Genomic DNA, 10918 nt, shown 5'->3' with positions numbered 1-10918 from the left:
ACACCGTTCCACCGTAGCAAAATGGTGCAATAATACCACCATCTATCAATGGATTTTTCACCATCTGATCTTGATGGGTGTTGAATGGTGAGAAATATTTCAGGTAGAGATAACTAGCCCATGAATATAACCACGTTTTTATATTTTTAAATATTGAGATTTAAAATTTATATAGATGTAATAACAATTTAAAGATGTGACATATATAGGTTTTAAGGAAAATAAAACTAAGTATTGAAGTAAAACAAATAAAATAATAGGTTTCTTTTCAATGAAAATCACGGTGCATCATGAAAATTATCGTCCATAAATTGCTTTATGATTTTTCCTGCATCAATTTAACCATGATCTAAGGGTCAAAATCTTGTCTTATTTGTCTTACTTTAATACTTGTTTTACAATACTCAACCCAAACACACACACACACACACATATATATATATATAGAGAAAAGTGAGTATGAGGCTGTTATACACCTAACTTGGGTGAAAAACCCCTCACATACTAATATTTTAATATTTTAAATAAATACATGACGCCCCATGACTTTGACCCATTAATCATGGTTAAATAAAACCCCTCACGAATCAATTGATGTACGATAATTTTTATGATGCACGGTGATTATCACTGTAGAAAAACCTATTGTTTTATATGTTTTACATTAATACCTGTTTTATTTTACTTAAAAATTATATATATATTGGTTAGCTATGTTTAGCTTTACCATTTCCAAAGAATAAGCACGAAAAAGTCGAAAGAAAAATAGATACATTTGTGAATTACAAAGGGGTTTCAAATTTCATTTCAAAACTGGTGTATCTCTATATTCTATATCTATATATCTATACACTGACACTCTAGTAATCTCCGCTGCACTTTGAGAACCCAGTCTATATATAAATTCAAACATATAAATACATGTTATGCTATTTTCCCACCACCATAATCATATCAATTTCTCTCTCTCAATAACAAGAAGATTAAACCCACCTCAATTTCTCAGCCCCTTTTTATCATCAATGGCTGCTTCATCTTCTTCATTAATACTTCCATCTGTTTCATTAAACAAACAACACACTGGTTTTAACTCAAATTTGTTAAGAAATTCATCATCATCATCATCATCATCTGTTTGTTTTGGTGGTTTGAAACATGGGGACAGACATCATATTAATAAAAGGGGTGGTGTTGTTACTATGATGTCGACTAGTGTTGGATCTTCTTCTAGTATTAGTACTAAAATTGATGATGCTTTGTTTAATGATTATAAACCCACCAATGCTTTCTTGTTTCCTGGCCAGGTTAGATCTTTTATGCATTCTTTTTCTTAAATTTGTTAACTTTTTTATTTTTTATGTTTGATTGTATTTGGATAATTGACCCATTAGTTTGACTGGTCTCACTGCCAAAATTGGAAAAAGTAATTTGCATAATACTATGGTTAGAAAATAAAGGAACTGCAGGGCCTCAATATGTACGGGGGAGGTTGAGATGTAGACAACCTTACGTCTACATAGGTAGACTAGAGAGAGTGCTTCAGGTTCCACTTAAATGGTAGAAAAGGACCTCCGGCCTTTGCATGAGATGAGGATTCAACCTTTGACCTCTGTCTTCATAGGCCAGGGTATTTACCTCTGATCCAAACCATGCTGCTTTTAGAAAGTAAGACCTTAAGTTGAAGCTTTGGCCTTCGCTTTTAGGCTGCAATCTGGCATTGCTAGGCTACCATTGCGGGGATTATTTGATTGTTTAGTTTTAGGATATTGTATTGTTTTGATTGATGAAATGGCTATGTTGATTAACAAAAGAATTGAAATTTACTAGGAATTTGGTGGTTGTAAATAATTACTGTGGAAAACAAAACAAGCTGAGGAAAATAATAGAAATTAGATTGTGATTTGGTGTTGTAGCTACAGAATCTGGTGAGATTTTTAGATGTAACTTTGGATAGATTTTGTGACAGCCTCAATTGGCACGGTATCTAGAGGGAAATTAAGGTCACATAGATTAGTGGTCCAAACTTCAGCAAGGAATTTTTCCAATGAATCAGGTTTCTCTTTGACTTCGATAGGGATGGCGCCTGTGATACTTTCGAATGTCACCATCTCCGTGAACCAGCTAGGCCAAACAGTGGAGATTATAACTTTGATTTTAGGGTAGATCCTTATATCCCCGTTGGTTCTGGAGATGTGCACATTTGACAGTTTTCTAAGTTCAATTCCCGAGGACCCTATGCATCAGAAAGATTCTCTGGTAAGGCTTGATTGGCGGCTAACAATCTTGGTGGGCCTTTGGGCGAGCTTGGTTTACCTCTGACATGTAGGCCTAAGCGGGTCTGGCTTGAATGGTTGCGGTTGCTAAAAGATCAACCTTATGGAGAATGTAGATACTCTTGCATCAAGTGATTGAGCCTAATTGGTATAATTAGTAGAGGTGTTTTGGTATAAAATTTTTGGAACCAAAAAAGTGTGAAACAATAAGTGAATTTCTGTTTTAAATTAGATGCCTTTAAATAAGATCATAATCGCTTTGTTACAGGGTGCACAAACAGTTGGAATGGGACAGGAGGCTCTCAAGGTGCCAGCTGCCGCAGAGTTGTACAACAAGGCAAATGAAATTTTAGGGTGGGTTCTAGAATTTCTGCTATCAAAATACGATAATACTTTAGATAATCTTAGGATTGTGAGGCGTTTCTGATCTAAATCTAATTTTGAGCAAAATAGCTGGAATCGGTTATTTAATGATCAATGTACAATCTTTGAATGAAGGTTTGACATCTTGGATGTTTGCATTAACGGGCCAAAAGAAAAGCTGGATTCCACTGTTTTAAGTCAGGCAAGTCTTTACTGTACTTCCTCTTTCTTGTGTTTGCTACTTACAAAGGATTACAGACCAGTGTGCAATTGAGGGATGCTTCCTCTGGATGGTTTTATGGTAGTAGTAATTTAGGTATGGTGATGTTAATTGATCTTAATTCTGAAAGAAGTGGCAGAATTGGTGGTTTGGTTGAAGGGTCAAGATAGGTAATATATTGGTCTGTTTGTCAAATTTGATTAAAGAAGCTACATTATCTCAACAATATTATATATATAGGAAAAGGTTCATGTAAGAACCAATTGAATTGGAAGAACCATGAGAACCTTTAAATTATAAGGTGATGTTCATATGTGAATTGTATATGTGAACAAATTTATTCACATATGAACAGATCAAATTGTACTTAATATACCTATGTTCATTTGTGAATAGTTCTTACATGAACCTTACCCTATATATATATATATATGTTTTTCTTAATAAGATGGTTTAGGAGATTTATGCTCTAGAAAAATACACTGGTAGGCTACTTATAAAAAGTTTTAAAATGTTTGCCCGCTTGACCTATCTGACATGTTTCCTTTTAAGCTATGTTAAATATTTGGTCGTCTGGCCGTTTAGATGTAAAACTGAACCTTTGTCGACCCATTCGTAAGTAAATGGGTTGAAAGACAGCACTACTCTGCATATCTTGAAAAAAATAAGGTAAGAATGAAGAATATTATGCATTTTATATTTTGGTAAAAAATTTTGAATCTGTCACTGGGTGGGCAGTAATGAGCTATCCTATTTTTAAACTTTTCATAAGTGGATTACCTTAAAAACGTACATTTGTTTATTTGCATGTTATTTATAATTTTGCAGCCTGCAATCTATGTTACTAGTCTAGCTGCGATTGAGATACTTCGTGCCCGTGATGGCGGTCAACAAATAATTGATTCTGTGGATGTTACATGCGGACTAAGCTTGGGTGAATACACAGCTCTCACATTTGCCGGAGCTTTTAGGCGAGTCATCTGAACGCTTCTGTAGTATTAGTTAGTGCTGTGTTGACAATATTTTGTTTTTTGTTCAAAATCTGTAGAATACCTTGGATAACCATCCTGCATCTGAAACCTACTTGCTCCATCCCAAATTGACTTTAAATGCTTCTTAAAGAATTTAACTATCAGCAAATGTTTATAACATCCGCAAATGATAAGAAATTTAAGGGGATCTTGTTGACTAAAAGGGTAGGTAGCATTTTAGACTCATTCCTCTCAAAATGGGTTGATTTGGGTTATAGGTTCTCACAGACAGCTAAATTTAAAATCTTGTCTGAAGATGGAATGGGTTAAAAGGATCTGACGAGGAAGGTTCAAAGTCAAACATGTAGAACGATTTTATTTGCAAAGATAGATCGTCAGATTGTTATTTTTGTCTCTTAATTTTGTAATAATATTTGAAACATCAATTCTCTATAAATGTGTGGTGATGATGACTTTGCTTGAACATGATCTATTCTCTAGTTACTTACCTCTATAGGATATATGTGTTCTTGAGTTGTATTAATGTGTGGTGATGAAATATACAAAATGGCAAGTAGGTAATGCTACCTTGAAAGTTTGTCACCTATGGACTTTCATCTCTTGTAGACATACCAAATTGAAAGTTTCATTACAATCGCAAGCTTATTAAAGTTGCCTCCCTGCTCATGGATGACAAAAAGTACCCTAACAATACCATTTGATGCATCATAGTTTGCTAGGTTATGTCATATTGGTATTATATGTATCATTCTCTCTATGTGTGTGTCACAAGGTCTTTCATGCATTCAAGCTCTATGATCATAGCTTTTCTCTTTGTAATCTTTTTGTGCATTTTTTCATTATTAGCTTCGAGGATGGTCTCAAGTTGGTTAAATTGAGAGGTCAAGCAATGCAGGTAAAATTTATACTATTGGTCTTGGTAAAAGCATTAGAATAGAACAAATTAAATTTCTTACAAGATATTAATATTGTGTTGTACTATAATTCTCAGGAAGCTGCAGATGCCGCTAAAGGTGCTATGGTCAGTATCATTGGACTAGATTCTGATAAGGTGCAGCAACTCTGTGATGCAGCCAATGAAGAAGTCGAGGAAGCTGAGAGAGTTCAAATTGCAAATTTCTTATGCACTGTAATACTATCGTATATTAGTATTTCATCCTTTCTATTGTGTAAAACTAGAGTTGCCAAAATGGGCGGCTGGGAAACGGATCAACACGGGGAGTTTTTTGGTACTGGTTGAAGCCTGTTAGGTTGTGGTGATGTGGCATAACTTTTTTGATAAACTGCTTTAGGATGTCTCATCCATTGAAAATACACCTTTGGCAGATTTTTTACCCGGTTTGACTCATCTGGCATGTATCCTTGTATGTTTTGTTACCCGTAAGATCCCTTAGAGATAAAGCATAACCTGAATCACCCATATATAAGCAACTGGGTCAAAATTGCCACCTCTACCTTTTTGTTCAAAAAAAAAGAGATCTTTGTTTGTAAGGCCATATAGACCATCTCACATCCTAAACTTGGATGCAGTTGAACCAGGTTAAGCAAACCTGATAAGTGATAACACATTGTTTTTCTTTATGGTAATGAATAACTACTTCCATTAATTTTTTTTGAACTTATAACAAAAACCATATGAATGCTGAAGTTGAAAACTTATTGGTTGGACCTCAAAAGTCAACTTTCATTTTTTCCCTTTTTCGTGAATGTGGACTCACTTATTCTACCATGCAGGGAAACTATGCAGTCTCTGGAGGTGTGAAGGGCATTGAAGCTGTTGAAGCAAAAGCAAAATCATTCAAGGCTCGAATGGCGGTATACATTACCTCATCTTTCATAATCAAGCATCAGTTTTTTAAGTTTGGATAAACAGAATCTTCTTTTAGTTATCCATAATCAGTTTCATGCCAATTTTAACAAAATCAATTATCTATCCGGGGGGGGGGGGGGGGGGGGGGGGGTGGGGGGATAGGTCATCCATATTCAAATAATAAATTAGTCACCCTATCTTTTAACCAAAATTGAGTGAATTCTTTGGCTCCTATATCCTATCTCACTTTTTTTTTCCTTCCATATGTAGTCAATAATCTGTTCCTTGAACAATCGTATTATCTAAACAATTTCACTAAAACTTCAAACAACATAAGCATATTCAAAATTTCTCTCTATATCTGGTTTTATTACAGCTGATTATTTGAATCTGATCATTCATTATGACGTATTTCTTTTCAAGCCAGACATCCAAACAAGCCTTGAAGACTTTTTTATATTTCTTTTCTTGTCTCTTGTAGGTGCGCCTTGCCGTTGCTGGGGCTTTCCACACTAGATTCATGAATCCAGCCTTGTCCCAACTGGAGTCCGCTTTGGCAGCAACCCATATCCAGACTCCAAGGATACCAGTTATATCTAACGTTGATGCACAACCACATGCTGACCCTGATACCATCAAGAAAATCTTGGCTCGTCAGGTTAGTGGCTAATCGTTTTCTTATACCCACTATAAGTTTAATTTTTCATTAACCTTCCAAAGTAGTCTGCATAGCTGAACAACATCGAGATAATATGAATATCTGGTTCCAAACACTTCAGAAGTTGCATTCTTAGTTATAACTTATAAGTTCAAAAATTGGAAAATGAGTAGCGTACACTAATGCTGTGATAGAGCTATTTATAATACAAAATGGTGGTGGCAAGATGAGTTGGAGTAACCAGTCGAAACGGTTCATTTTAGTAGGGTTTCTAATAGGCCTGGTTGAGTGTGAACCATATCTTTGCCATTTTTGAAGTTCTTATTAATTAGTTAATGTGTCCAACAATAAAATTATTACAATAATAATCCCTAAATTAAATGAATTAGAATGTTTTATACATTGAAGTTTAAGAAAATACACTCAAGTCCATTTTCAGTCCCTTTGGACCTTTTGCCCTATTCTCTTTGTAGGTCATGTGACCCATTTGAGTAATTTACTCGAATCAACTCATTTGTAAATAAATGGGTTCAATACTTCAATAACAAACTTCATTTTACCCAAGTTCATCGGTAGGCTCAAAATCACATAGGTACATTTTAAGACGGAAACTGATGGAATATTTATAAGTTGATTTGTATGTAAAATCATGTCATAGGTTACATCACCAGTTCAGTGGGAGACGACTGTGAAGACTCTTCTATCAAGGGGACTTGAAAAGAGTTATGAACTTGGACCTGGAAAGGTAATTTTCCCGTTAACCTTTGTGTTCTTGCTGGACTAGAGTTTGCAAAATAGGTGAATTGGGTAACGGGTTAAACTGGATAGTTGTTAGTTATGGGTGTGGTTGGCTAGACCGGAACTCATTTTGTCCAATTTGTATGTATTAGTATTTTTAAATGAATACTATGCCAAATTAAATCTATTTTGTTTTGATAATAATCTGAATATATGAAGTAAATAATTTATAATTTAGAAGTGAAAAGATAACCAATTCAAAAGGGCTTCTACTCCTTAATTAACATGTACCGTTTTGAATGTGAAATTAGGTTATTGCTGGGATTGTGAAGAGAATGGACAAAACATCGTCCATTGAGAACATTAGTGCCTGAACATGTGCTATATTATGTTATAATAATCTCAGCATTACAAGATTGTCTTGTGGTAAGGGCATAAAGGGGTTTTCAACTTATATAAGAGCAAGTTAATGTAGTTGAGTTATTTGTATGATCATAAGCTTCGTTAGTTTTATTTAACTCATGATTATATATTATCAGACTAATATTTGTTAGGAGTCTTGCACAACTTCTTACATATCATTAAGTAGAGTTGATTCATCATCTTGACTATAAAATTTTGCAATATAAATGCTTTTCACACTGCAATGCATTTGCAAAACCATCAGTTTAGGGTGTTTCAAGCAAATTTGTGGTTCATTTTCACAAACCACAAGCTGGATATGCCATCCGGGCTACGTAGCTGACAATATTATTTGAGCTTCATTAGTGGGATATGATATCTGGGATCCGTTAGCACGATATGTTATCTGATTGGATGGGTTTTTATCCAGGTCTGAATGCCATGACGTGTCTAGTAGATATATCAAAGGAATATTCTCAAGTCTCAACAGCCTTTATATACTCCTTTTAGATTTTGAGTAATGAAAAATAAATGTTACTTAAATCGTCGTCCATGTGCTATGTGGAAGTGAAATGTAGAGTTTTATCTCTACTTAAAAGTAGAGACTGCTAAACCTTCTGTTTATTTTATAAGAAATGAGAATTGAACCCTTAATTTGTTTCCAAATACAAGAGGTTTTCTAAGTAATCTAACCATACTTGTTATTCAGAGTAATGGTACAAGCATTAATTGGTAAGTTTACAAAAATATGCTTAAAAATCTCGTTAATAGAAGGAGACTATTGAAGAGGATACCATTTTTGGTTACCTTTCAATTATAAAGGGCAAGGGTGTAGTGCCAAATCTTTGGCTAATTGACTAGTTTTGGCAAGTTTTAAGCCAATGAAATGGTGACAAGTGGGTTAGCCAAAAACAAACCAAAATTTGCCAAAAGTGATGGTGTAGTGCCAAACTTGCCAATTCTTTGGCAAAAAAAAGTTACCAAAACTATCCTAAACTTTCATTAACTTTAAAAATACAATACAAATAAGTAAAACATATGGCTAGTTTTGGCCGATGCTACTGAACGTTGGGAGGCGTATGAAGTGACTGTTTTTTTATTTTTTATTTTATGAAATTCGAATGTTAGGAGCGGCTATGCCTTTTTTTTTCTTTGACCTCTATATACACATACACATACTTTCTAACAATATTATCTCAAATCTTTTATCTTTATCAAATCATTTCATTCATCCCAACCAAATGGCGCATCATCCGTGGACTGAAGTAGAAGATCTTTTGTTGTCGAGGTGTTGGATGTTGAGGCATCCTGACCCAGTGACCGGTAGATGTGAAATGGCTAACCCAAGCGAAAACTTGTGGAACGACATTAATGAAATTTTCAACAGGGACACGACTGAAGGTCCACGGAGCAAACATCAAGTGGCAAGTCACATGAGAAGAATTTGACATGCATGTAAGCAGTTTGAGGCAATTTGTATGAGGTTGAATGCACAACGGAGGATCGTCGATGATGAGATGCTTTATGCAATGGCGCATCAGGAGTACCATGAGAAGTATGAGAGGCGTTTCAGTTACGAGTAGTGCTTCAGGGAGCTTATCATGGTTGCTTTTTAATTGTTTTGAATTATGAACTGTGTTTTAGGATTTTAATTAAGTGTGTTTTAGTATTCTGAATTATGTAATGTCTTTAAGTATTTTAATAAAAGATGTCTACTTAGTATTTTAATAAGAACGGGAATTTATTCATAATTTAAAAACGTCACAAACTTATTAAAGAGAAACATACAACATCAATAGTGTTCCAGATGACTTTAGAACATAAATTATTCATTGCTTTTGCCCATATGATCATATGGTTCAAGGTGATGACCGCATAAGCAAGTTCTTCGACAACAATTTGAATCTTGTTGATTTTCCCTTACAAATAAGTAAAGTAGTGACACTCAAGATCAGTACAATACCTGGTTTGTATATAATCGATTTCTTCTCGATACCATTTCTTCTTCGCATTTAGTTTTCGCATAACTGCAACAAGTTTCTCTTTGACCCTTTGGTGGTAGAGGATATCATCCATGATACTCTCATGCACTTGATCAACGTTCATTTTATTTGATGAAGAAACCATTTTGCAGATGTATAAAAGTTTGTGTTTTGAGATAATGTTTCTGATAAGGACCCACTATTCATAGGTAGACTACAAAGACGCTCCTCCAACATTCAAAATTGAAAATATTTACACAACTAGTCCCTCGAACTGCAAAATTCAAAATATTTACACTTTCAATCCCTCAAACGGCCAAAAATTCAAAATATTTACACTTTCAGTCCCTGAACGGCTAGTTGTATTGTCACTCTATAAATATGAACCCAAAGCTCAATTCAGTTGCATTTTACCATCAAAATATATTTGTCATTCCTTTCATTCACTTTTTCTAACCAAATGGCATCCTCATCATCAAAAAAGAATGTTCACCGGTCTCGTCTGATCGAAGATGAAATGAAAACACGAATCATGGCTAATATCAAAGAGGACACCCTTCTTCAAACTGAACTCTCTGGGGTTATGGGTGACCTGAGGGAGAATAGACGACGATGCAAGCATAAGGTACACGCAATACAAGCGTCAGGCCGCAATGTTTCGAAGCACGAAGAACACTATTCTTCATTCCTACAGGAGAGATCGACAACGTCAAGAGTGTAGTTGATGATGTTTTTAAGGTCGGTCACACATTGAGTGACCAATGCACTTGGGCCGAATCGTTCCACGCAATTGCGGGGAAGACAAAACCACATTGGAAGTCAAATGTCCGCAACACGACAAGTGGTGGCTCGACGATTACACTTACCGTGGCTTAGGAAGTATGTCAATCAAAGACAATGATCAGTAATTATACGCAGTGTATTTCGTGTTTTTATCATGTATTGCTTTTTTAATTATGTGTTTTTTTTAGTGTAATATGTGCTTTTAATAAGAATAAAATGTGTTTTTTTAAATTATATTTGAAAAAATGTATATATGTAGAGGTTGAGGGGGGAAAGTAAAAAAAACAAAATATAGTAATAAGCACGCTCCCACATGCATTTTGGCAGCCAAACTTGCCATGTGTCCTTGCTCAATGTTCACTTTCATCGGCCAAAACTAGCTGATGTACCTTGCCAAAACTTGCCGATACAAGCCGATGCATATGCTATAGGATTGCCAATGAGCCAATGCTAGCCGATAGTTTTTGTCGATGCCTTTTGCCGACTACACTCTTGCCCCTAAGTGAATCATTTCTTCATTGTTCTATCTAAAGTTATTTTTCATTTGTTATAAGAAGTGGGCCATTTCTTCACTTTTCTATTAAAAGTCGTTTGTCAATTGTTATAAAAGAATAAAAGATGATACATATATTGTGTTGGAGGGAGTTAGAGAGTTTAAAAACAAGCCAATGTGGGCTAGTGGCTTTTTACATCCCAA

General features: G+C 35.0%; 1 protein-coding gene across 1 annotated transcript; it reads left to right on the top strand.

Annotated features, from left to right (window-relative positions):
- The first annotated feature begins 809 nt into the window (after positions 1–809).
- Positions 810–7607, top strand: LOC122582693 (malonyl CoA-acyl carrier protein transacylase). The gene is made up of 10 exons (XM_043755119.1): positions 810–1304; positions 2542–2627; positions 2772–2838; positions 3685–3827; positions 4695–4743; positions 4840–4977; positions 5583–5663; positions 6140–6316; positions 6975–7061; positions 7366–7607. Exons 1-10 carry the CDS (start codon positions 927–929, stop codon positions 7426–7428), a joined length of 1269 nt encoding a protein of 422 aa, XP_043611054.1. The 5' UTR covers positions 810–926; the 3' UTR covers positions 7429–7607.
- The last annotated feature ends 3311 nt before the right edge of the window (positions 7608–10918 follow it).

Source organism: Erigeron canadensis, chromosome 9, assembly GCF_010389155.1.
Source record: "Erigeron canadensis isolate Cc75 chromosome 9, C_canadensis_v1, whole genome shotgun sequence".
In the NCBI taxonomy this organism is placed as follows: Eukaryota; Viridiplantae; Streptophyta; class Magnoliopsida; order Asterales; family Asteraceae; genus Erigeron; species Erigeron canadensis.
The sequence above is the reverse complement of the archived record's forward strand: the minus strand, read 5'-3'. Positions and strand labels throughout refer to the sequence as shown.